The sequence below is a fragment of the Ahaetulla prasina genome, chromosome 13 (assembly GCF_028640845.1).
Source record: "Ahaetulla prasina isolate Xishuangbanna chromosome 13, ASM2864084v1, whole genome shotgun sequence".
Lineage (NCBI taxonomy): Eukaryota > Metazoa > Chordata > Lepidosauria > Squamata > Colubridae > Ahaetulla > Ahaetulla prasina.
This window is the reverse complement of record NC_080551.1, coordinates 16,562,786-16,585,684: the sequence shown is the minus strand read 5'-3', so window position 1 is coordinate 16,585,684 and position 22,899 is coordinate 16,562,786. Positions and strand designations below refer to the sequence as shown.

Below are 22,899 nucleotides of genomic sequence, written 5' to 3'. Positions count from 1 at the left end.
TTAAAAGCTATTATTGTTTGCTTATTTTCTATGTTGCAATCTTACTAGACTCGTCTACAATTTACAAACTATTTTTGGGACAATGTTTAAAATCCTCTAGAGTCTAGACACCGTGGAAAAACCTGCATTTTCTGGAAAATCGAGTTGCTTGGTATAATTAACAAAATCCAAAATGAGTATTTTTTACAGCCAGCACATTAAAAGCGCAGTATTTTTTTATTGTTGTTTGTTTCTGATTTATTCAGTGCTGCCCTTGCAATTAGGATTGGAGGATATATATTTTCCCCTTCCTGCCAGTCTGATCCAAGTCCCCAGTGGAACCAATTTCCATTTGAGCATTAAATACGAACTGATAGCAAAGAATGAAAAAAAAGCTCTACTTCCCAGTTCTTCACAATTTCTGGGATTGTTGTTACTGAGCTCCTTAAAGATCTTAAATCTTAAAGATCTGCCGTCCCTGTCCTAATGTCCCCATTTATTCGTACCCATTTCATGTTTTCATATTCATGTTTATACTTCTATCTCTTATACTTTTATATTGCTCCCAGAAGCACGAAGCTGAAGCCTGAAGATGACGAATGAGACTTCGTCGAAACGTCGCCAAGACACTTCCAATTTTACGCGGGAGAAAACCCGAATAACCAAAGACCTACATACAAACACCCGTGAAAACCTCAGAAAACATCGTGTATCTTATACACGCTTGACAAATAAATAAAATAAAATAAATGAAATAAATAAAATAAAATAATAAAATCTTTTCCCTCCTAAAATCATACACCCCCCCAAAAAAAGGTGGGGGGAGAGAAAGAGGCATTTTTGGCAGTCCTCCCGAAAGGCAGCTCTCCAAAACAAGCCCTGCCTGATCCCTCGTGATTTGCTGACCAAATGCGGAGTCACGCATCCCCACGAGTTCAAAGCTCGCTTCTCTCCACCCCCCTCCGAGGTCGGGCAGCCAATCAAGAGTTCAGACAGCCTTTCGTGACGTCAGAGAAGGAAGCCAACCAACCAACCAGCTGGCTGTCATCCTGACACTTTCCCTTTCGTTCGAAGGGAAGCAAAGTTTTTCGAGCGTTCTAGAACGCTGGGAGACCCCCCGCCCCGCCCCGCCCCGCCGCTTTGAAGTTCCCCGGGCGCGCGTGGGAAAGCGTCTTCCTTTTTTCCCTCCCCTCTCCCACTCCCTGCATCCCGCGGGGGTCGCCTGCCCATGGAGCTGGTGGAAGAGGTGCAGCCGGACAGCCTGGAAGGTTGGGTGGCCATCAAGGAAAACATCTTCGGCCAGCCCGAGCCGCCCCACAAGCTGCGCTTCTTGGTGGCTTGGAACGGCGTGGAGAGCAAGTTCGCGGTGACTTGTCACAACCGGACTTTACAAGAACGAACCGGCGGGGAGAAGGAGGGAGGGAAGAAGGAGGAGGAGGAGGAGGAGGATGAAGATGAAGAAGAAGAGGCCGGCGATGAGCAGCGGCTGAGCTGGGCCGGCTTGTACTCCCCGCAGGCCTTGCTAGGGGTCCATCGGCAGCTGGCGGCTTTGAACCAGCAGCTGGAGCCCTGCTTCCCCGCCTTACCCCCAGCGCTGAGCGGACCCAGCGGTTTCTGGGCGCTGCTCTTCCCCAGCTGCCCGGTTTTGGGGGAGACGGAGCTGGAGACGCTATGCCGGCGCTTGGAAGCCTACTTCGGCTGGGCCTTGGAAGCCTGCGGACGGAAGACGCTCCTGGATTCGCTCTTCGCCCATGATCAGGAGGAGGAAGAGGAGTATTTCGAAAACCTGCAGGAGTTCCGGAGGAAAAGTCTCAAGGGGCAGCTGACGGCGGCCAAGGAGACCTTGAGAGGGGTACGCCAGTTCGAAGGACGAAGAGGGAGGGAGAGGGTTAATTATGTCATAAGGCATCACTCACAAAAAGGGGCTTGAGGAGGCTTGGAGTAAGGGGCTCTGGGGAGGGGGGGGAGGTTGGCTTTTGTCTCCCTACCCTGAATGGGCTATAAACTTAACCCACGCAGAAAATAATCCAGCTGAGATTGTTCCGTGTGGGTCCAGCTGCACAGTACAGCCCTTTTCCGACCTGTGAACTACAGTTCCCGGCATCCTTAGGAATTGTGAGTAATGCTGAGAGACGCCAGCAGTTGTAGTTCAGCAACCTCTGGAGTGCTACCGGTTTGCCCTTTCTTGCTTTTCAGCTTTTGGGAAGTCTATAAGGGGTAGGACTTCCAACTCCCAGGATTCCCCCAGTTGGTGAAAGTTGAAGTCTGGCCCTTCTTAAAATTCCTAAGCTTGAGAAACGCTGCCCTAAACCACCTTTACGAAGCAGACGCTAAGCCACAGCAAAGAAAGCACAAGACTTTGACCCTGCCAAAGTCTTTAGTTAAGAGCACAGTCTGAGCCTCCCTGATTGACAGGTTCCTTTTGACTTTGAATTCCTCTTAATCAGTATCCCCATGGATTTGTGGGGAGGGCATAGTATTTAGGAAGAGAAGAGGGGCTTGCGGCCATCAGTGGAGAGGCTTACCTTCAATTAAATAAATCTGACAGAAGATTGGTTTGAATGTGGAGATGTTTTGAACCTCTCCTTGAACAGTAATGTTTCTCTGGAGCGTCGTGGTCCGGTGACATGCTGCTCTTGAACATGGAACCCTATAAACCAGGAGTCTCCAACCTTGGCAACTTGAAGACTCGTGGACTTCAACAGCCGGGTCACCAACTGTGGCAACTTGAAGACTCGTGGACTTCAATTCCCAGAACTCTGGGAGCTGAAGTCCACGAGTCTTCAAGTTGCCAAAGTTGGAGACCCCTGCTATAAACCATGAACATCATATGTTCTTTCAGTGGACAGTCCCTTCTCTTTGCTGGCAAACACCCCATCTTGGCTCATCTCAAAAGATCCTTTTACTGTCTGGAGCCTCTTGCCAGTTTTCAACACACGAGGCAACATTCTTGGGGAAGGGGTGAGCGAGAACGAGGGAGAAAAGTTACTTTGTGCATAGGTGTATTTGAACTTCTCTGGTATCTTCTCCCTATTAATTTTTCCATGCCTGTGAAAAGTTAGCAAGGTAGGAAGTCCAGAGGAAATGGCCTTTCTCCTTGAACCTCAGTATCGGGCCTCCCTTGCAAAAAAGAGAACTTGTTGGCTAATTCTCAAATAAACTCTTCTTTATTATCCTCTTGGTAGCTTCTTCACAAGCACAAAGATGCAGATAAGCTGGTAGATTTAATGGAGCTGTACAAGGAGGAAGATAAAGCTTACTGGGAGCTGGTGACCATGGCAACTGAATTCTATCAATATTTATTGTTACCGTTCCGAGACATGAGAGAACTGGCCACGTTATATAGACTTGAGATACTGGTAAGTTTCTTTTTCTACTCTTTCAAAACAACAACAACAACACAGCCAAACTATATCCCAAGACTTAAGGATATACAGATTTAGACTAGAATAGAATAACAGAGTTGGAAGGGACCTTGGAGGTCTTCTAGTCCAACCCCCTGCTTAGACAGGAAACCCTACACCACTTCAGGCAAATGGTTTTCCAGCATCTTTATTATTATTATTATTTACTTGTCAAGCATATATTTTAGAACAGATACAAGTGTAAACATAATTATAAATACATGTAAAGGATATGAATAAAAGAAAACATTAGGACAGGAATGGTAGGCACGTTGGTGCGCTTATGCGCACTCCTTACAGACCTCTTAGGAATGGGGTGAGGTCTACAGTAGACAGTCTAAGGTTAAAGTTTTGGGGATTTGGGGAAGAAACCACAGAGTCAGGTAATGCATTCCAGGCGTTGACCACTCTGTTACCAAAGTCGTATTTTCTGCAGTCTAGTTTGAATTGTTTTGGTTGAAGCTGAAGTATTCATTGGCTGGTAGGACATTGTAGCAGATGATTTTATGTACTATGCTTAGGTCAGACCGAAGACGGCGAAGTTCTAAGTTGTCTAAGCCCAAAATTTTGAGTCTGGTGGCATAAAGTATTTTGTTGTGAGCAGAGGAGTAGAGGACTCTTCTTGTGAAATATGTCTGGACTCGTTCGATTGTATTAGAATAGAATTTTTTTTAAAATATTTTTTTAATATCCAGACAGATCAACTGTATTCAAGAATTGGTTTGGCAAAAGTTTTGTATGCCCTAGTTTGCAGTTCAATATTACCGGAGAAGAAGCTATACAAGATTAGGTTAACAACTCTTAATGCTTTTTTAGCAATGCTGTTACAGTGAGCTCTGGCACTTAGATCATTTGAGATGAGTATCCCAAGTTCTTTGACAGAGTGGGGGTTGTCTGTTAGGTTGTATCCATCCAGCTTGTATTTTGTGTTCTGATTTTTTTGCCAATGTGCAAGACAGAGCATTTGTTGGTTGAGATTTGATTTGTTGATTGAGATTTTTAAGATCTTCTTAAAAACTTCCAGTGTTGGAGCATTCACAACTTCTGGAGGCAAGTTGTTCCACTGATTAATTGTTCTCACTGTCAGGAAATTTCTCCTAAGTTCAACTTCTCTCCTTGATTAGTTTCCACCCTAATGAAAAAAAGGACGAGGGGTGACATGATACCAGTCTTCCAATATCTCAGGGGCTGCGACAAAGAAGAAGGAATCAAGTTGAGGGCAGGACAGGAAGCATTCCTGGAGGAAGGATATTGCAAAATCTCCATTCCCTCCCCACTCCTGGGGAAAGGATATTGCAAAATCCCCATTCCCTCCCCACTCCTGGGGGAAGGATACTGCAAAATCCCCATTCCTTCCCCGCTCCTGGGGAAAGGATATTGCAAAATCTTCATTCCCTCCCCACTCCTGGGGGAAGGATATTGCAAAATCTCCATTCCCACCCCACTTTGGGGCCAGCCAGAGTTGGTATTTGCCGGTTCTCCGAACTTCTCAAAATTTCCGCTACCAGTTCTCCAGAACCTGTCAGAACCTGCTGGATTTCACCCCTGGTGTTAAAATGTCTCTCCTTGCAGAAATCCTTGCAAGCCGACCGTCTGGGCCCCAGGAGGATAGAAGCTTTGCAGAAAGAGGCCAAGGAGTGGACAGATCAGGCGGAGGAAGCTGTGTGCTCCATTCAAAACATCACAGTTGGCTACTTCAAGGAAACCGTGGCTGCCCTCGCAGGTGAGCCAGACACAAGCAAAAGAGACTTTCATTGAGAAAATCATAAGGGATGGCCCTGGTGGCAGTCTAGGCCAGGATAGAGGAGGAGGTGCAACCCAAACTATAGTCTAGGCGGAAATCAGTGCTTTTTTAATCCGTTTGCTACTTCTTCGAAATACATTAAAATCAAAAGATGCTTCATTCCTTAGCAACTTGTAATAATTCCTTTCCTCAACAACTCCTAGTTCCATCCTCCTCCTCCTCCTCCTCCTCCCCTCTTCCTCCTCCTCCTTCCTCCTCTTCTTCTTCCATCTCCTTCCTCTTCCTCCTCCTTCCTCCTCTTCCTCCTCTCCTCCTCCTCCTTTTCTCTTCCTCCTCCTCCTTCTCTTTTTTTCTGCTTCCTCCCCCTCTTCTCTCCTTCTCCTTCTCCCTCTTCCTCCTCCTCCTCCTCTTCTTCCTCCTCCTCCTCCTTCTCCTTCCTCTTCCTCCTCTTCTTCCTTCTCATTCCTCCTCCTCTTCTTCCTCTTCCTTCTTCTTCCTCCTCCTCCTCTTCTCTTCTTTCTCCTCCTCCTCCCTCCTCTTCTCTTCTTCCTCCTCCTCCTCAATCCAACATTCTGGTTCTTGCCCTTCTTGCGACCTCAACCATTCTTAATTGATGGCATTGTAGTGTCTCTTCGATGTTGTCTTTCCATCTTCTTCTGGGTCCGCCTCCTGTTTGTCGGCCTTCTCTTTTTGTCTGTTCCATTCGTGACCAATGTTAAAAATGAATTCTTAAGAGTTGTTTAGAATAGTTATTGGGCCGTATCCTCTTTCTATATACCTCAGACATTCTTTCCTCTTCCCGGAGAAGGAAATGCCAGATTCTTCTTAGCCGTTCTCGAGACTGCGCTTCATTTTAATCTCCTACTTGTTCACCAGCGATGCACAAACAGATGGAGCAAGATCAAAAGCGATTTGGCCAAGCTGCCTGGGCCTCCGCTTCTCCAAGATTAGAAAACTTGAAATATCTGCTAGCAAAAGAAACCCTTCAGCATATGCGAGCCAGAGAATTGTGCCTGAAGCACAAAAGAGTCGACATCAGAAAGCAGGTAAGGCTATTTCTCCCACTCCCTGTTCCCTTCCGCCATATGCAGGGGTGAAATGTAAAATTTGTTACTACCGGTGTCTGTGGGCATGGCTTGGTGGGCGGGGTGGGTGGGTGTAATGTGACTAGGTGAGCGTGGCCAACTTTTTTTTTTTTACTTTTAAAAGCATTTTTTTTACAACCTCTTCGGCTGAAGAGGTTGCAAAAAAATGCTTTTAAAAGCCTTTGATGATCAGGCAACTCAGCTGGGATCGCCAGAGCTTTTTAAAAGTATTTTTTCTACAACCTCTGGCTGAAGAGGTTGTACAAAAATGCTTTTAAAAGCCTCTGACAATCCCAGCTGAGCTGCGCGATCATCAGAGGCTTTTTTTTTACTTTTAAAAGCATTTTTTTGGCCGAAGAAAAAATGCTTTTAAACGTAAAAAAAACCCACCTCTGATGATCATGTGGCTCAGCTGGGCATGGGCGTGGGAGGGACTTTTGCTACCAGCTCTCCGAACCACCCGCTGCCGGGCGATCCGGTCTGAACCGGGAGTGTTTCACCCCTGGCCATATGCATCCATCATCATCATCATCATCATCATCTTTTAATGACCCCATAATCCCTTGCGGGGTGGAGTCTGGGCACCTGAATGGCACCAAGTGTTTACTGGCTGGATGCCCTTCCTGTCGCCAATGAGGAGGTTTCTTTCAGCAGATCTATTCTCAATGTGCCCAGAGAGAAATATCTGCCTCTACCTAGGATCGAACTCACAGCCTCCTGATTGTGAGGCAAGAGCTCCACCTCTAGGCCACCGCACCACTCCGTCATATGCATCCCTGCTCTGGCAGACTGAGAGAGAGTGTCCACTTGCTGTAATGGCATCGAAAGTGGAAAAAAAAATGGGCAGAACACCAATACGATGACATGCTTGCTAGGCTAAAGTTAATTGCTTGGGAAAAGTCTGTTCAGATGCTCTCTTGAGGATACCGTACATTCAGATTTATGAATTTATTTATGGTCATGGACCAAAATCTAATATAAAACATCAGCAACACCCAGTGCAGTAAAATATTAGAACCGCTGCTGTTAAAGGAACCCGTCACCCCACTTCTTCTCGAGTGCTACAAAGTTATCCACTCTTATTATCTCCACCCTCTTTCCTCCACGATGCCTCATTTTGCATGTAATAGTTGTGGCCTTCCATAACATTTCCTGTTTTGTTTGGGATCCTCCCAAGATGGAGACGCTCAGCGAGCAGAACAATGACGTGGCCCAAGTGGAAAAACTGGAGCTAGAGTATTACGAAACCCAGTTGGAGCTGTACGAGGTACAGTTTGAAATCCTAAAGAATGAAGAAATGCTGCTGGTGACGCAACTGGAGACGTTGAAGAGGCAAATCAAGGGTGAGGACTGGAGACAGGATTATATTGGCTACCCTTTGCGATTTAATCCGAATGGGGCTATTTCTTGTTGGCACTGGATTAAAACGGAATGATTCTCCCCTTGCAGCATTTCTCCAAGTTCTGCGATGCAATAAATATATTTATTGAGGAGAGAGGATAGGATAAGATAGGATAGAATAGAATAGAATAGAATAGAATAGAATAGAATAGAATAGAATTTTTTATTGGCCAAGTGTGATTGGACACACAAGGAATTTGTCTTGGTGCATATGCTCTAAGTGTACATAAAAGAAAAGATACCTTCATCAAGGTACAACATTTACAACACAATTGATGGTCAATATATCAATATAAATCATAAGGATTGCCAGCAACAAGTTATAGTCATACAGTCATAAGTGGAAAGAGATTGGTGATGGGAATGATGAGAAGATTAATAGTAGTGCAGATTTAGTAAATAGTCTGACAGTGTTGAGGGAATTATTTGTTTAGCAGAGTGATGGCCTTCGGGAAAAAACTGTTCTTGTGTCTAGTTGTTCTGGTGTGCAGTGCTCTATAGAATAGAATAGAATAGAATAGAATAGAATAGAATAGAATAGAATAGAATAGAATAGAATAGAATAGAATTTTTTATTGGCCAAGTGTGATTGGACACACAAGGAATTTGTCTTGGTGCATATGCTCTCAGTGCACATAAAAGAAAAGATACCTTCATCAAGGTACAACATTTACAACACAAATGATGGTCATAGGGGACAATTTAACACTTAACGATAAATTAAGTTTATTTATGATAAATTAAGTTTATTTAATGATAAATTAAGATAATGAGAGAGGATAAAGGCTTCAAAAAAACATGACAGAGAAAATTGCAGTGGGAAATACATTTATCTGTAGCATCTACCATTTAAATCTGACGGATCCAACTTTAAAGGATTCTTAAAAAAAAATCATAGTAAAGAAACTACATAAAAGGAGAAAGTTTTGAATTTTTCATTCTGTTAATTATAGCCCAGCCTTAAACCACTGCGTGATCTAATCCCCCAGGTTCCCAAAGATGCTTTTCCAAAAAAACAACTAGACTTCCTTGGGTTTTTGTTTTTTTTCTTTGAAAACATTTCGCTTCTCATCCAAGAAGTTTCTACAGTTCTCCAAAACTGAAGAAACTTCTTAGATGGAAAGTGAAAAGTTCTCAAGGGAAAAAAATAAATAAATAAAACCAAGAAAATCCGGTTTCCTTTTGGAAAAGCACCTTTGGGACAAACATGGTCTGGATGATTGACAATCTCCATGGACAGCATTCCCCAGGTGTTACCGATAGAATCAGAATGTAGCAGCAAACAAAACAGATCTTCCTCCAGAAGCATGAATGAAAGCGGTTGGAACAGGAAAGATAAGGACAAAGTGTCACAATGCAAACCCCGCCCCTTTTGGAAATATATCACCCTTGTGCCCACCTTTGCAGATGCTGCTATCTCCATTTACAGTGGATGCAAATGGAAAATCAATCATTACTCCTAGTATTGATCCATTAGGCCCATGATGGCAAACCTATGGCACACACGTGCCCAAGGTGGCATGCAGAGCCATATCGCCTGGCACGTATGGCATCGCCCATTCCTCTTCCGGGTTTGTGGCAGGCATGCCCGCACCATGATCAGCTGGCCTTCATGCGTGCGGCAGTGCCGGAAACTGGAAGAGCTGGTCTTCTGTTTTCTGCGTGAGCATGCGCGCTGGACCTGTGTGCCAGGAACTCGGAAGACTAGCTGGCCGGTGTGCATTCATACAGCAGAAACCGGAAGTTCATTTTCGGCCGCACGCATGTGCCCTGGGTAGCTTCTCTTCCGGGTTGCGGCCCAGACAAGCGAGTGCGAACTTCCTTTTTGGCACTCGGGCCGAAAAGGTTCGCCATCGCTGTATCGGGCACTAGATACTCTATTAGCGGATCTTGAACAGAGGTGGTATTCAGCCGGTTCTGGCCGGTTCGGGTGAACCGGTAGTGGCGACCTGCGGGTAGGCCTGCCCAGCTGCTCAGGCGCAATCCCGTCCTATATCACAGTGTTGTTTGACTGTTCATCACAGGCATGTGCGGATAGGATGCGCACACAAATTGCCATGTTTTGTGACACCGCACACATGGCCGGACAGCGCACCCAGGCATTTCCGTTGCTGGGCGAACTAGTTGCTACAGTATGCTACAGCCCACCTGTGATCTTGAAGACTTTTGGTTGCTTATCCTACACCCCAAGTCTTCAACTGATGTTTCTCCAAGAGTTAAAGGACCACAACTATCAGCAAATGTCTGACGTTTTCTAGCAAGGCAGTAAAGCTGGTAGGAGAGGCGGGTTGCATATTTTACTCACTGGAAATCCTTGCCCCCTTCCATAGAGATCCAGAACGAAGTCATTTATTACGACACCTGCGAAAACTCTGAGGAATTAGAAGCCATGGATCGGGCCCTGGAAACAAGCTGTGCCTCTTCTTCTGAAGTGGCACAGCTCAGGCAGAAGACCCAGCAGCTGGAGACAAAGCGGGGGATTATTTGCTCCAGAAGAGCTTATCTCAGGAACAAGAAGGTAACTAGTCCAGAAAAGTCTTTATGAAGTTTGTGTGCACTCCATTGTTATACGCAGATTGTTCAGTTCCATACGTTAGAAAATGGTCTAAAAATATGGACGCTGGCCCACCGAGCTCCTTATTGTCATCAGTTGGGATAAACTCTCCAGAATTGCAAAGAAGATGCACCTGGAAAATGGCAGGTGTTAGGGCTGGAACAAAGGGGATGCGGTGGCTCAGGGGCTAAGACACCGGGCTTGTCGATTGAAAGGTCGGCAGTTCAGCGGATCGAATCCCTAGCGCCGTGTAATGGAGTGAGTTCCCGTTACTTGTCCTGGCTTCTGCCAACCTAGCAGTTCGAAAGCATGTAAAAAATGCAAGTAGAAAAATAGGAAGGTAACAGCGTTCCGTGTGCCTTTGGTGTTTAGTCATGCCAGCCTCATGACCATGGAGATGTGTTGTGTCTTGCCCACCCTCAGAGCAGCCGGGGCCTTCTTATCTGCTCCCGAACACGGAGGAATGTATGCCTCCCGGTCCCAGTCCTGGCTCCATGCCCAGACAAACTGCAGAAGAAGGAGCACCTCCCTGCCCCAGCCCTGACTCCATGCCCAGGCAAACGGAGCAGCTAGACCCCTCCCCCTCCTCCACAGCATGTGAGCCTGAGGAGGGTTTATTACCAACAACTGCCGACTGGAGTGACCTCGCATCAGAAGATTGATAGGCGGAGGCAACAGAAGGAAGGAGGGGCAGGCCTTAATGAGTGCTGAGTCATGGAGCCACACCCATGGCCTATATAAAGAATCTGCTTTCTGGCAGTCTCTGAGTCAGGCAAAGTCAAACTTATCTTGCTGAAGTCACTTACTGGTCTCCTGCCTGCTCTGAGGACTTTGCTAGGACTTTGGGCAGAGCTGCAGAGGCAAGCCTGATTCGGATTTCCCTGACCCAGCCGTCAGCGGAGGAGTGGGACACGACAATCCAATATTCTGATTCAGTGGATTTGATTTCTGCCTGAATCTTCAGATTTCGGCTAGAGGGATTTTTACACTGGTTTCTTTCCTCTTAGGACCAATGTGAAGAGAGTCGGCGTTTGAGGATCCAGCAGGCACAGGAGACCACGCGCTACTTCCAACAGCATCACAGCATCCAGATTGTACGTATTAAGAAGTGGAAAGTAGAGAGAGAGAGAGAGCGTTCTGTTTCACAGTTATGACAGGGCTGTGGGTCAGTGTACTCTGTGCAAAAAACCCCCAATAAAATGCAGAATTGTTCTTCATTCCCAGAATCTTAGTTTATTTTGAAGGCAATCTAGGTAGCCCTCATAATACAGGAAGGCTACTGCTATTTCAAAACCTATTGAAAGACACCTATTAGTTAAAAGCTGTAGTACCCCACAAATTCATGAGTTGTAGATTGGTACAGACCAGTGGTGAGTTGCCCCTGTTTCAGTCCGGTTCTTGCGAACCGGTAGTAAAACCGGGGAGAGGCTCCGCCCACTCACCCGGATATCATGATAGACATCTCACGCGCAATCCCGTTGCGAACCGGTAGTAAAGGTAAGTAGAACCCACCCCTGGTACAGACAGGTATATATGGGGTATAGACTGGCATGATGGTTCAGCAGTTAAAGATGCTGAGCTTGTCAGCTGGAGTTGGCAGCTCAGGTTCGAGACCCGAGCACCGCATGACGGGTGAGCTTCCGTTCCTTGCTCCTGCTCACCTAGCAGTTTGAAAGCATGCAAATGCGAGCAGATAAATAGGTACCACTTCGGTGGGAAGGTAAGAGCATTCCGTGCACTTTAGAGTATAGTCATGCTGGTCACATGACCACGGAAATGTTTTCAGACAACGCCGGCTCCCTTAGCCAAGAAATGGAGATGAGGACTGCACCTTACAGTAGGATACAACTGGACAGGGAAAACCTTTACCTTTGTAGGTTGGTTCCATTTATATGTTGCTCTTAGTTATAGACTTTGAGTTTCCTGGAATTTGGAGCTAAAAATTCAATCTTACTCCGTATCCATTTGTAAGCGAGCTTCGTTGTGTGCGCTTTGGTTTTCTCCAAGCAAATATACCTTGGGATTGCTTAAGAGTGGGTGAATCTCACGGAAAATTCTAACAACACCATCATAATGATAACATTTATTTATGGTCCCAGACCAATAAACAATAATCTAAACAAGGTAACCAACTGTTAAAGGAAGTGGTATTTATGTGGGCTCATAATTAATTCTATATAAATTCTAGGGCTGGGCAGCACTTACCTTTTTAAAAATATAGCAACTGTCTATAACGCCTTAAAACAGCCACACCTTTTCCTGGGATTGCACATCTGTCTTTCACAGCTGCTTTCAGGTGTGGCACTTAGGTTGAGGTCTGGCACACTGGAGTTGAGACTCCAGAGCAGTTTTTGGAAATCAGATCAGAAATACTGCACAATACCCTTAAGTTTTTCCTTTCCTTTCCTTTCCTTTCCTTTCCTTTCCTTTCCTTTCCTTTCCTTTCCTTTCCTTTCCTTTCCTTTCCTTTCCTTTCCTTTCCTTTCCTTTCCTTTCCTCTCCTCTCCTCTCCTCTTTTTTCTCTTCCCTTCCCACTTCCCCCTCCCTCTTCCCATTCCATAATTTAGGCAATCTGTTATCAGGCCCCCAACCATCTTGCAATATTCAAAGCTATTTAGTTGCACTGGAAACAGAGTCCTTCTATGCATGCATTAAGGGTTGTCATTCAAACTGCAGAAAAGAGAGAAGAGGAAAGAAGATGAGAAAAAGAAAAAAGCCTGGATCAAGGAAGAGCGGCAGAAAACTCTGGAGAGGCTTAAATCATTCAAGGAGGCAAGTATTACCATTTATCTTGTTCCTCAGCCCACATGCAGAATATTTTGCTTTGGAAAATAGAAACAAGGGCTGATTATTATTGGTCTGGCCTGGTCAGCCACAAGGACAGCATCAATCATGAGACAACAATTCTGGATTTAGGAACCACAAGGAGGGGCACCAGGATTTTGTTTTGCACAGAATTTAATCAGCGTCACCTTGACACAACTCTGTCCTTGTGGTGCGGAAGAGAATGAAAGCACAAGGGAAGTGACATGGACAGGAAAATGATGAAGCTCATCTCTCTACAAAAATTGGGGCTTTATAACAGTGGGACACGGTGGCTCAGTGGCTAAGATGCTGAGCTTGTCGATCGAAAGGTCAGCAGTTCAGCCGTTCGAATCCCTAGTGCCGCGTAATGGGGTGAGCTCCCGTGACTTGTCCCAGCTTCTGCCAACCTAGCAGTTCGAAAGCACATAAAAATGCAAGTAGAAAAAATAGGGACTACCTTTGGTGGGAAGGTAACAGTGCTCCATGCACCTTTGGTATTTAGTCACGCTGGCCATATGACCATGGAGACATCTTCAGACAGCACTGGTTTTTCAGCTTAGAAACGGAGATGAGCACTGCCCCCTAGAGTCGGAAACGGCTAGCACATATGTGCAGGGGAACCTTTACCTTTACCTATAACAGTGGTGGTGGGAAATGACCTCTTCACTAGTTGCTGCAGGATTGCTGTCAGGCCCTCTAGATATAAATCTAAATAAAGAGACTCACTAGAACTGATTGAAGCTCCACCTAGTTTTACTGTTATGTACATCAAGTCATAAACTAAACAGACAGGGCTAGGTTGAAAGAATCATAGAAGCCAGAGAGAAATCTCCCCAAGGTTAACATTCATCTAGCTTCGCATGTTGAAAAAAAATTACACTGTTAGGCCTTTCGTTCAACTGGCTGAACATGTTATGTGAAGACATCATGATATGGAAAACATGCCTATTGTTTATGGAGATTCTCCATAGACAATAGGGATGCGGTGGCTCAGTGGCTACGACGTTGAGCTTGTCGATCAGAAGGTCGGCAGTTCAGCGGTTCGAATCCCTAATGCCACGTAACAGGGTGAGCTTTCATTACTCCCGCCAGCTTCTGCCAACCTAGCAGTTCGAAAGCACGTAATAAATGCAAGTAGAAAAATAAGGAGCACCTTTGGTGGGAAGGGAACAGCGTTCTGTGCGCCTTTGGCGTTGAGTCATGCCGGCCACATGACCACGGAGATGTCTTTGGACAGCACTGGCTCTTCGGCTTTGAAACAGAGATGAGCACTGCCCCCTAGAGTCGGGAATGACTAGCACGTATGTGCGAAGGGAACCTTTACCTTTAAGAAGATTCTCAATCAGCCGGGTTATGGTTGTCTCAAAAGTGCTTTTCCAAAAAGGCAAATGGACTTTCTTGGGGGTTTTCCGCCCCGAAAATGTTTCGGTTCACATCCAAGAAGATTCTTCAGTTCTGAAGAATCTTCTTGGATGAGAAGCGAAATGTTTTCAAGGGGGGGAAAAACCCCCAGAAACTCCAATTGTCTTTTGGAAAAGCACCTTTTTAAAAAAAATTTGAATTTACATCACGCCCTTCTCCGAAGACTCAGGGTGGCTTACTGTTGTGTCTCGCTCGCTTTCCCCTGCACAATAGCACTATTGTGTTAAGCAATAGTCTTCATCCATTTGTATATTATATACAAAGTCAACTTTTATTGCCCCCAACAATCTGGGTCCTCATTTTACCTACCTTATAAAGGATGGAAGGCTGAGTCAACCTTGGGCCTGGTGGGACTTGAACTTGCAGTAATTGCAAGCAGCTGTGTTAATAACAGACTGCTTAGTCTGCTGAGCCACCAGAGGCCTTTGGGATGTCCAAGGGTTTGACAACCACGGTGGATGAACGGCAGTCACCTCACCTGCTGTTTTTTGAATGGCTGCCTTCTCTCACCTTGCAGAAATGCCCTGCGCAATTTGTGCTGAAGACTTCCCGCTCGCAGCCCATCAACTCGAAGCAGGCTGGACCAAGACGACCTGCAACGGTTCCCCCACAGGCTGGTTCAATCAGAAAAAGTCCAGCCACCAAGCAATCCAGAAATATCCATCCGACACAAGTCAGGACTTCCAAAGCAACATCTCAGAAGTTTCCCAGAGATGTCCCCATCCAGATTTTTGTACCACCGCATGGGCCGGAACCTCCCAAGGAAGGCGTGGGGGCACCACTATCTGTGCCCCCACCTCCACCTCCACCTCCACCTCCTCTTCCACCCCCATGTGTCCAGACTGTTTGCCTAAAAAGCACAGGAGCCCAAGATAAGCCACGGCCTCTCGTATGTAAAGGAACAACTTCCTTGGGGAAGGCAGAAGCGGAGTCCAGATGTCCCACCAAGAATTACACAGGTAAAGAGATGGAGTGCTCTTTTTCTTCCATGCATACTCAAACGCACACACATACACCCCCCCTCTCTCTCTCATGCCCCAGTCGGAGTCTGAATGCGAAGGGGAAGAGGAACAGCTGACAGAGAGTGAGAGAGTAGATCCGTTGGCTGTGGAAGAAACTGGGGAAGGGCAAAAGTCAGGCTGGACAGAGCAGGGCAGAGGTAGAACAAGAGAGAGTGGGTTCAGATGAAGACCAAGGCCCACCCTCTCCTCATCCTAGGCAGCGCAGGGAGGAACGGAGAAGAGAGCAACGTGAGTTGCGTGGCTTACGAGGGAGGAAAGGGACCCGATCCTCTTTATAAGGCACAGCTGTTGATGGAGTTTCAAAGGAGAGGCAGTTGTCAGGAACAAACACTGAGTTTATCTGAAGTCCTGGCATCCTCCTAACTTCTTTGATCTACTGCCGTGCTACTTCAATTCGGGAATTCCCTATTTTGCTTGCCCTGCTGGATTAATTAGCTGGTTTTGCCTTGTTGGATTTCTTTGTTGAAAGTTTTCTTTTACAATATTTGGGAAATAAGTATTGTCAGCCAAAGACTATTACAGGTTGGTGGAAGAGCTCTTTCCAAGCCGGAGAGTTGAAAGGGACATTGGGGGGCACAGTTGGTGGTAATAAAGGGACTCATATCAGTTCTCTGGCTGTGTTGCCTTTGTGTCACACCCTGGGTCATCTCTCTCTCTCCCCCTCCCTCCCTCTTCTTCTCCCTCTCCCTCAATTTACGACCACAATTGAGCCCAAAATGTATATTGTTAAGTGAGACAAAGTGAATTTTGCCCCGTTTTACAATTTTTCTTGCCACGTTTTGTTAAGGGAATCACTGCAGTTGTTAAATTAGTAACGTGGTCGTTAAGCGAATCTGGTTTCTCCCATGGACTTTGCTGGTCAGAAGGCCACAAAAAGGACTCCAGCAACATTGCAACCGTCATAAATGTGAGTCGGTGGTCAAGCATCCGAATGTCAATCATGTGACCATGAGGGGATGCTGCAACGGTCACAAATGTGACAAGTGGTCATAAGTCACTTTTTTCAGTGCCGTTGTATCTTCTAATGGTCACTAAACAAACAGTTGTAAGTTGAGGACTACCTGTAGTAACATTAGAGCAGTGTTGTGTCCCACTCCCCCTCCGACGACCGGGTCTAGGAAGTCCGTATCAAGCGTGGCAACAAAGCCTCTGCAGCTTGTCAGAGTCCTTCGAGGTTTCTCAGGGCAGGCAGGAGTCCAAGTTGTGACTTCAGCGATAGCAGCAAACTAGAAGAGACTTTGCTTGACTCAAGGTTGGAATGCCAAAAGCAGGTCCTTTATATAGGCTGTGGGGTGTGGCTCCATGACTCAGCATTTATCCAGGCCTGCCCCTCCCTTCCTTCTGCTGGCGTCGCCTCTCAGATCTCCGGAAGCGAGGATCCTCCCACTTTGAATTCTCTTCAGCTGGATCTGCTGTCAGTAATTCTAGCACGTGGCTGGCTTCCTGCTCACACACTGTAGGAGTGAGGTTTATCAGGTTTGTTTGTTCATTCCTGGAATCCTCTCTGGGCATGGGGCCAGGGCCGGGGCTGGAGGCATGACAGGCCATTCATCTTCATTATCAGACTCGGAGTCTGATAGCAGGCCCGGGGTGTAGACGGGAGGGGCCCGGCTGAGGAGAGGAGGGAGGACGAGGCACAACAAGCAGGGGTCTCCAACCTTGGCAACTTTAAGACTTGTGGACTTCAACTCCCAGAATTCCTCAGCCAGCTGAAGTCCACAAGTCTTAAAGTTGCCAAGGTTGGAGAGCCCTGCATTAGAGGATATTATAGTCTATCAAATAATATCAGAAAAAAATGCGTCCCTGAGTCCTCACTGAAAGACAATGAAGTTAGAAGTGCTACAAAATCCAACGTACTTTGCTGCATAAGAAATAACATGCAGAGATTCAGTCAAAGCGGCTGCATTTGAATGCAACCCAGCATCTCCGACCTGTGATGCCCTCCTAAGTGGTCAACCTTGAGTGGCACTGATTTTTCTCCAGCCCTTTTTTTGGAGAGGTGAACTTCTTTGCAAGTAAGATACGGTCTTTATTATGCAGCTGCAGGCCTTGTGCAGAGTCCAAGCCTTTTTCTGTCATTCCCGCATCCCAAAGAGAATGCAGAGGATATGTTGATCAAGGCCTCTGGAAACGAAAGTGCATGCTGAAAAGCTGGAGAGAAGAAGGATGGAATGAAATGGAATGGAATGGAATGGAGTAGAATAGAATAGAATAGAATAGAATAGAATAGAATAGAATAGAATAGAATAGAATAGAATAGAATAGAATAGACTATGGAATGGAATAGAATAGACTATGGAATGGAATAGAATAGAATAGAATAGAATAGAATAGAATAGAATAGAATAGAATAGAATAGAATAGAATAGACTATGGAATGGAATAGAATAGAATAGACAATGGAATGGAACGGAACGGAACGGAACAGAACAGAACAGAATAGAATAGAATAGATTTTTTTATTGGCCAAGTGTGATTGGACACACAAGGAATTTGTCTTTGGTGCCTATGCTTTCATTATACATAAAAGAAAAGATACCTTCATAAGGTACAGCATTTAATGATAGTCATATGGAACAAATAAGCAATCAGGAAACAATATCAATATAAATATAAATCGTAAGGATACAAGCAACAAAGTTACAGTCATACAGTCATAAGTGGGAGGAGATGGATGATGGGAACGATGAGAAGATTAATAGTAGTGCAGACTTAGTAAATAGTTTGACAGTGTTGAGGGAATTATTTGTTTAGCAGAGTGATGGCGTTCGGGGAAAAACTATTGTAGCCACTCATCTCATGAACCTGACACTGGGAGTCATACAATAAAAATAGATTGTCAAAAGAAGCAAGCGATTTAAAAATATTGCATAATAATTGGCTGTGAAATAAAAACAAAAATGCTACATCTGGGAAATGATAGACCAAGGAGCAGCTCTGGTTTTTTGACAAACCCAGGTCTGTAAGTCAATCTGAGGCCCCCCTGAGGTAGCCGTCTCCTTGGATTTTCTTTTCGTCCAAGAATGACGTTGTTTTCATTTGTTCCATCTCAGGGACCATGGATGAGGTCTTGGCTTCCCTCAAGCGTGGCGAAGTCCTCCTTCGCAGAGTGGACCCGATCCAACAGGCACCCTCTGGCGGCAATTCCCTCAACGACAGCATTCTTGCTGCCATTAGGCAAGGGGTTAAATTGCGGAAGGTCAGTCAAGAGCCCAAGGAAGGCGTCGCGAAGGGCAGTGAACTGGAGCAAAGCATCAAGGCAGCCATCCAGAGGATTAAGAAGGTGTCCGCTGACTCCGACGACGACGAAAATGGAGACTGCAGCAATGAAGAATGGAACAGTTAGCGGAGCAGTTGACTGGTTGAGACCTCCTCAGAAGCTCATGAGGGATTCTTCGCTCAGAAGACAGCTAACCGTAAAGGAGTGCCAAACAGGAAGAGTGGTCTGGAGCCCAACAGGGTGACTAACTTTCCCGCGTGAATCGGGCATCCCAGAATTCTTAGCGACACTCTGGGAGTTTGGGGGGCAGCTGAAGAAGTGTGGGAAATGCTCCGCGATCGACGTCAGAAGTTTCCAAGCGGTCCAGAAAAATTTGGGACAAGTCTTTTACTCGACACCGAGTTTTATGCTTTGAAGTTTGCACGTGTTTTCTTTCCTTCTCTCTCTCTCTTTTTTTTTTACAAAGGAATCAGCACTCCTGAGGGCAGGGGGTCCACAACCTGAGTGGGCTGCGGCCCACGAGCGGGCCGTGAGGAGTTTGCAACTGGGCTGCAGAAATGGCTGGCGAGCATGTGCGCACACACCCGTAGCCTCACTTGCATGAGCAGTGGGCAAACGCACACGTGTGTACGTGTGTACGTGTGTGTGTGTGCTCCATTTCCACGAGTGGCAGGCAAACGCGCATGCCACTCGCCAAATGCAACAGCACACACACACACACACATATGGTTGCCGGCTGCTTGCATGAACCATCCCCTCCCCACCAGTCCATAAAGCTGGAAACATTGGGGAACTCTAATAGTAACAGTAACAGAGTTGGAAGAGACCTTGGAGGTCATCTAGTCCAACCCCTTGCTCATGCAGGAGACCGAACTAGGGATTTGAACTGCCGACCTTTCTGATCGACAAGCTCGGTGTCTTAGCCCCTGAGCCACCTAGTCAGGCTCTGGCCTAGGGGATCAGGGATAGTGACAATTTAATTTAAAAATCCCTCTTGATTCCACTTCAGACTTACACTACTATACGGAAACACTATTCTTTTGGTTAAGCCTGTTCCAAAACTATTATTAAAATTGTCCCAGGAGAACGAGTTACTTCTCGGAAATTGCTCCTCAGCTGCCTTGGACAGAGATAAATCATCTCCATAGACACATTTTGAAAACAACAACAACAACCCTTTTGAGTATTCTTAGACCAGTGAAAGGTGAGCACTTTGAATATCCTGTCCTACAAAACTATGGTCCTGGTTACACCGGGTATTTGCTGACTAGAAGGGTTTTAGTTTAAATAGAAATGGCTTCTTTCAACACGGCCAAGACAGGGAGACCTGAGTTGGGGGTAATATCTGTGGGCAGGATTGGGTGCCCTTGTCAACCACAAGGAAAATATGAGCCAGCAGTGTGATCATCGTCATCGTTTAACGACCCCACAATCCCTTACCGGATGGAGTCGGGACAACTGAATAAAGCTAGCAGAGTGTTTACTGGCCAGATGCCTTTCCTGTCGCCAATGCAGAGTTTTGTTCAGCAGATCTTCTCATCGTGCCCAGAGAGAGAAATATCTGCCTCTACCTAGGACCCTGATGGCGAACCTATGGCGCGTGTGCTGGAAATGGCACGCAGAGCAATCTCTCTGGGCACGCGAGCTGTCACATGTTGCTCTTCCGGGTTCCGGCATGCTGGCCAGTTGGTCTTCATGCGTGCGGGAGCGCCGGAAACCGGAACAGCAGCTTCCCAGTGTGCATGCATGTGCCGGGCGGCTACTCTTCTGATTTCCACCGTGCGCATGCGCACAAGCCAGCTGCTCTTTGCGTTCGCATGCATGCCAGAAACCGGAAGACCAGATGGCCAGTGCGCACGTGCGCGCTGAAAAACCAGAAAATCAACTTCCCGGTGTGCGCGTGTGCGCTGGGCAGCTGCTCTTCTATCTTCGGCCTTTGGTACTGAAAAGGTTCGGCAACACTGACCTAGGATCTCCATCCGTAAAAAGATAAGTACTGAGATTTGTCTCAGCAAAAGTTCAAATCATAAAAAAATAATCGATCAGGAGAGCTATCGAGAGGGTGAGTTCTAGGACCCTCTTGGGCTGCTGAGAGCAAGGCATCCTCAGCTGGGTGATGTACCTGGATGTTACCCCACCAGGAACCCTGCTGGAAGTCTCTACACATTATACGTGGCTGCTTCAATGAAGAAACGGGGTCTTATTTGCATTCGGCTTATTGCATTTGCCAGATTCCGTTTTCATTACCTTCCCTGCCATCTCGCTGGCTAGGAATATTGGCTGAGATAAGAAAGGACGTATTATTTAACGTTTGCTTTGTTCTGCCATGGCCGGAGTCTTAAATGAGCCGTGTCCAAAATGAATCTCAGCTTCAGTCCATGTCAAAACAGATGGCAGACCTCATTTTCTTTGCCAGGTGTCACGTTTCTGTATATTTCTCGTGGCCCTGCGGTAGTGAAGGGTTTCAAATTTTTTTACTATCAGTTCTGTAGGTGTGGGCGTGGCATGGCTTGGTGGGCGTGGCTTGATGGGCGTGGCAGGGGAAGGATACTGTAAAATCTCAATTCCCTCTCCAATCCAAGGGAAGGATACTGTAAAATCTCCATTCCCATCCCACTCCAGGGGAAGTTTACTGCAAAATCCCCATTTTCTCCTGATCAGCTTGGACTTGGGAGGCAGAGAAGAGATGGGGGCAGGACCAGTCAGAATTTTTACTACCGGTTCTCTGAACTACTCAAAATTTCCACTACTGGTTCTCCAGAACTGGTCTGAACCTGTTGAAACCCACCTCTGCCCTGCGGGTGTGCCAAAATTGAAATCTCTTTTATTTGCTTAAATATATTCTTGATCTGTGTCAGGATGTTCCAAACTTGATTGCATCGAGACTTTTCTACGGGATCTGTGGCTTTCCATCTGTTTGCAATGCCAGTGTTAACTTGTACCAGAAGGCTTAAAATGGATTCTTAATCCTTTTTAAATTAGCAGAATTTCTAACGCATCCCAAAAGCCAATGGTTGTGAAACTAACCATTTTCCAACAGAGTGTTATAACACAGGTCTGTTTGTATCCATCAAGTATTCTAATCTTTAAGAGGGACTACTGTATCTTGAGACCTTGAGATGGTTTTTAACTGTAGCTCTCATAATCTCTTTAGCTAAAAACATGGAGACAGCAATAATGGGGGGAAAAATATTCTCTTTGACCACTTTCTAAAACAGACATGGGTTTTAAAAGTTAATTTTAAAGGATTTGTCTTGGAATAAATATTTAGCTTTCCAATTTAACTTGGATAGAAAGTCCTTTCAGATCTTTGCAAATGTAAATTTTTCCCCCCGTTCATAATGTGAAGGATAACGTACTTGTTTCTAAATTTACGAAAAAATGTACACCAATAATCACTTTTGAGATCCAATATGGTTAAAACGTATTAATTTGATGCTCTTTTACATTGCCAGTGATAAACTTTCATCTTTGAAGAGCCTGGAATAATGCCTTGTTTTGTTGTTCTCAGCATAGTAGTTTTCAAACAATGCTCAGATGGAGAATTACAATACTTGTATCTACTGAAGAGTAAACACCACTAAAGGTCTTGGGAATTATTGGCAGCTGCGAAGTCATTTTTTTTTTAAATTTACATTTATATCCCGCCCTTCTCCGAAGACTCAGGGTGGCTTACATTGTGTAAGGCAATAGTTTCATCCTATTTGTATATTTATATACAAAGTCAACTTATTGCCCCCCCAACAATCTGGGTCCTCATTTTACCTACCTTATAAAGGATGGAAGGCTGAGTCAACCTTGGGCCTGGTGGGACTCGAGCCTGCAGTAATTGCAAGCAGCTGTGTTTAATAACAGGCTATCTTACAGCCTGAGCCACCCATTTTACTTGTTGAATGTACTACTCAATGTATTTACTCAACGTATGCTACTTTTCATGGTGACTTACCTTCATTAGGAATTAGTCCAAAGGTTGTAGGGGGTCAGAAAACAGCACTGGAATTCTTGTGCAAGAGGTTGGGTAGACCAGCAAAGCATTCCTTGGCTTTCCAACCAGGTGGATGATAGGACTGGCATTTTTAGGGCATCTCCTGCGGGGGTGGATAAACATATGTTCAAACCTATGCCAATTCAAAGAAAATCTAGAAAATCTAGTTTTATAATCCATAGCTTACTTTGGAAGCAAATGGATAAGAGACACCTTCATCTAGATAGTCCTTGGCTTTTTTTGTATAGTCGTCATCTTCTTTTAATGATCCCATAATC

At 45.6% G+C, this 22,899-nt stretch overlaps 1 protein-coding gene across 1 annotated transcript; it reads left to right on the top strand.

The window, feature by feature from the left end:
• Nucleotides 1-1,019: 1,019 nt before the first annotated feature.
• Nucleotides 1,020-22,240, top strand: WHAMM (WASP homolog associated with actin, golgi membranes and microtubules). The gene is made up of 10 exons (XM_058156047.1): nt 1,020-1,831; nt 3,165-3,338; nt 4,956-5,106; nt 6,004-6,173; nt 7,390-7,555; nt 9,944-10,131; nt 11,175-11,261; nt 12,844-12,939; nt 14,912-15,353; nt 18,470-22,240. Exons 1-10 carry the CDS (start codon nt 1,208-1,210, stop codon nt 18,760-18,762), a joined length of 2,391 nt encoding a protein of 796 aa, XP_058012030.1. The 5' UTR covers nt 1,020-1,207; the 3' UTR covers nt 18,763-22,240.
• The last annotated feature ends 659 nt before the right edge of the window (nt 22,241-22,899 follow it).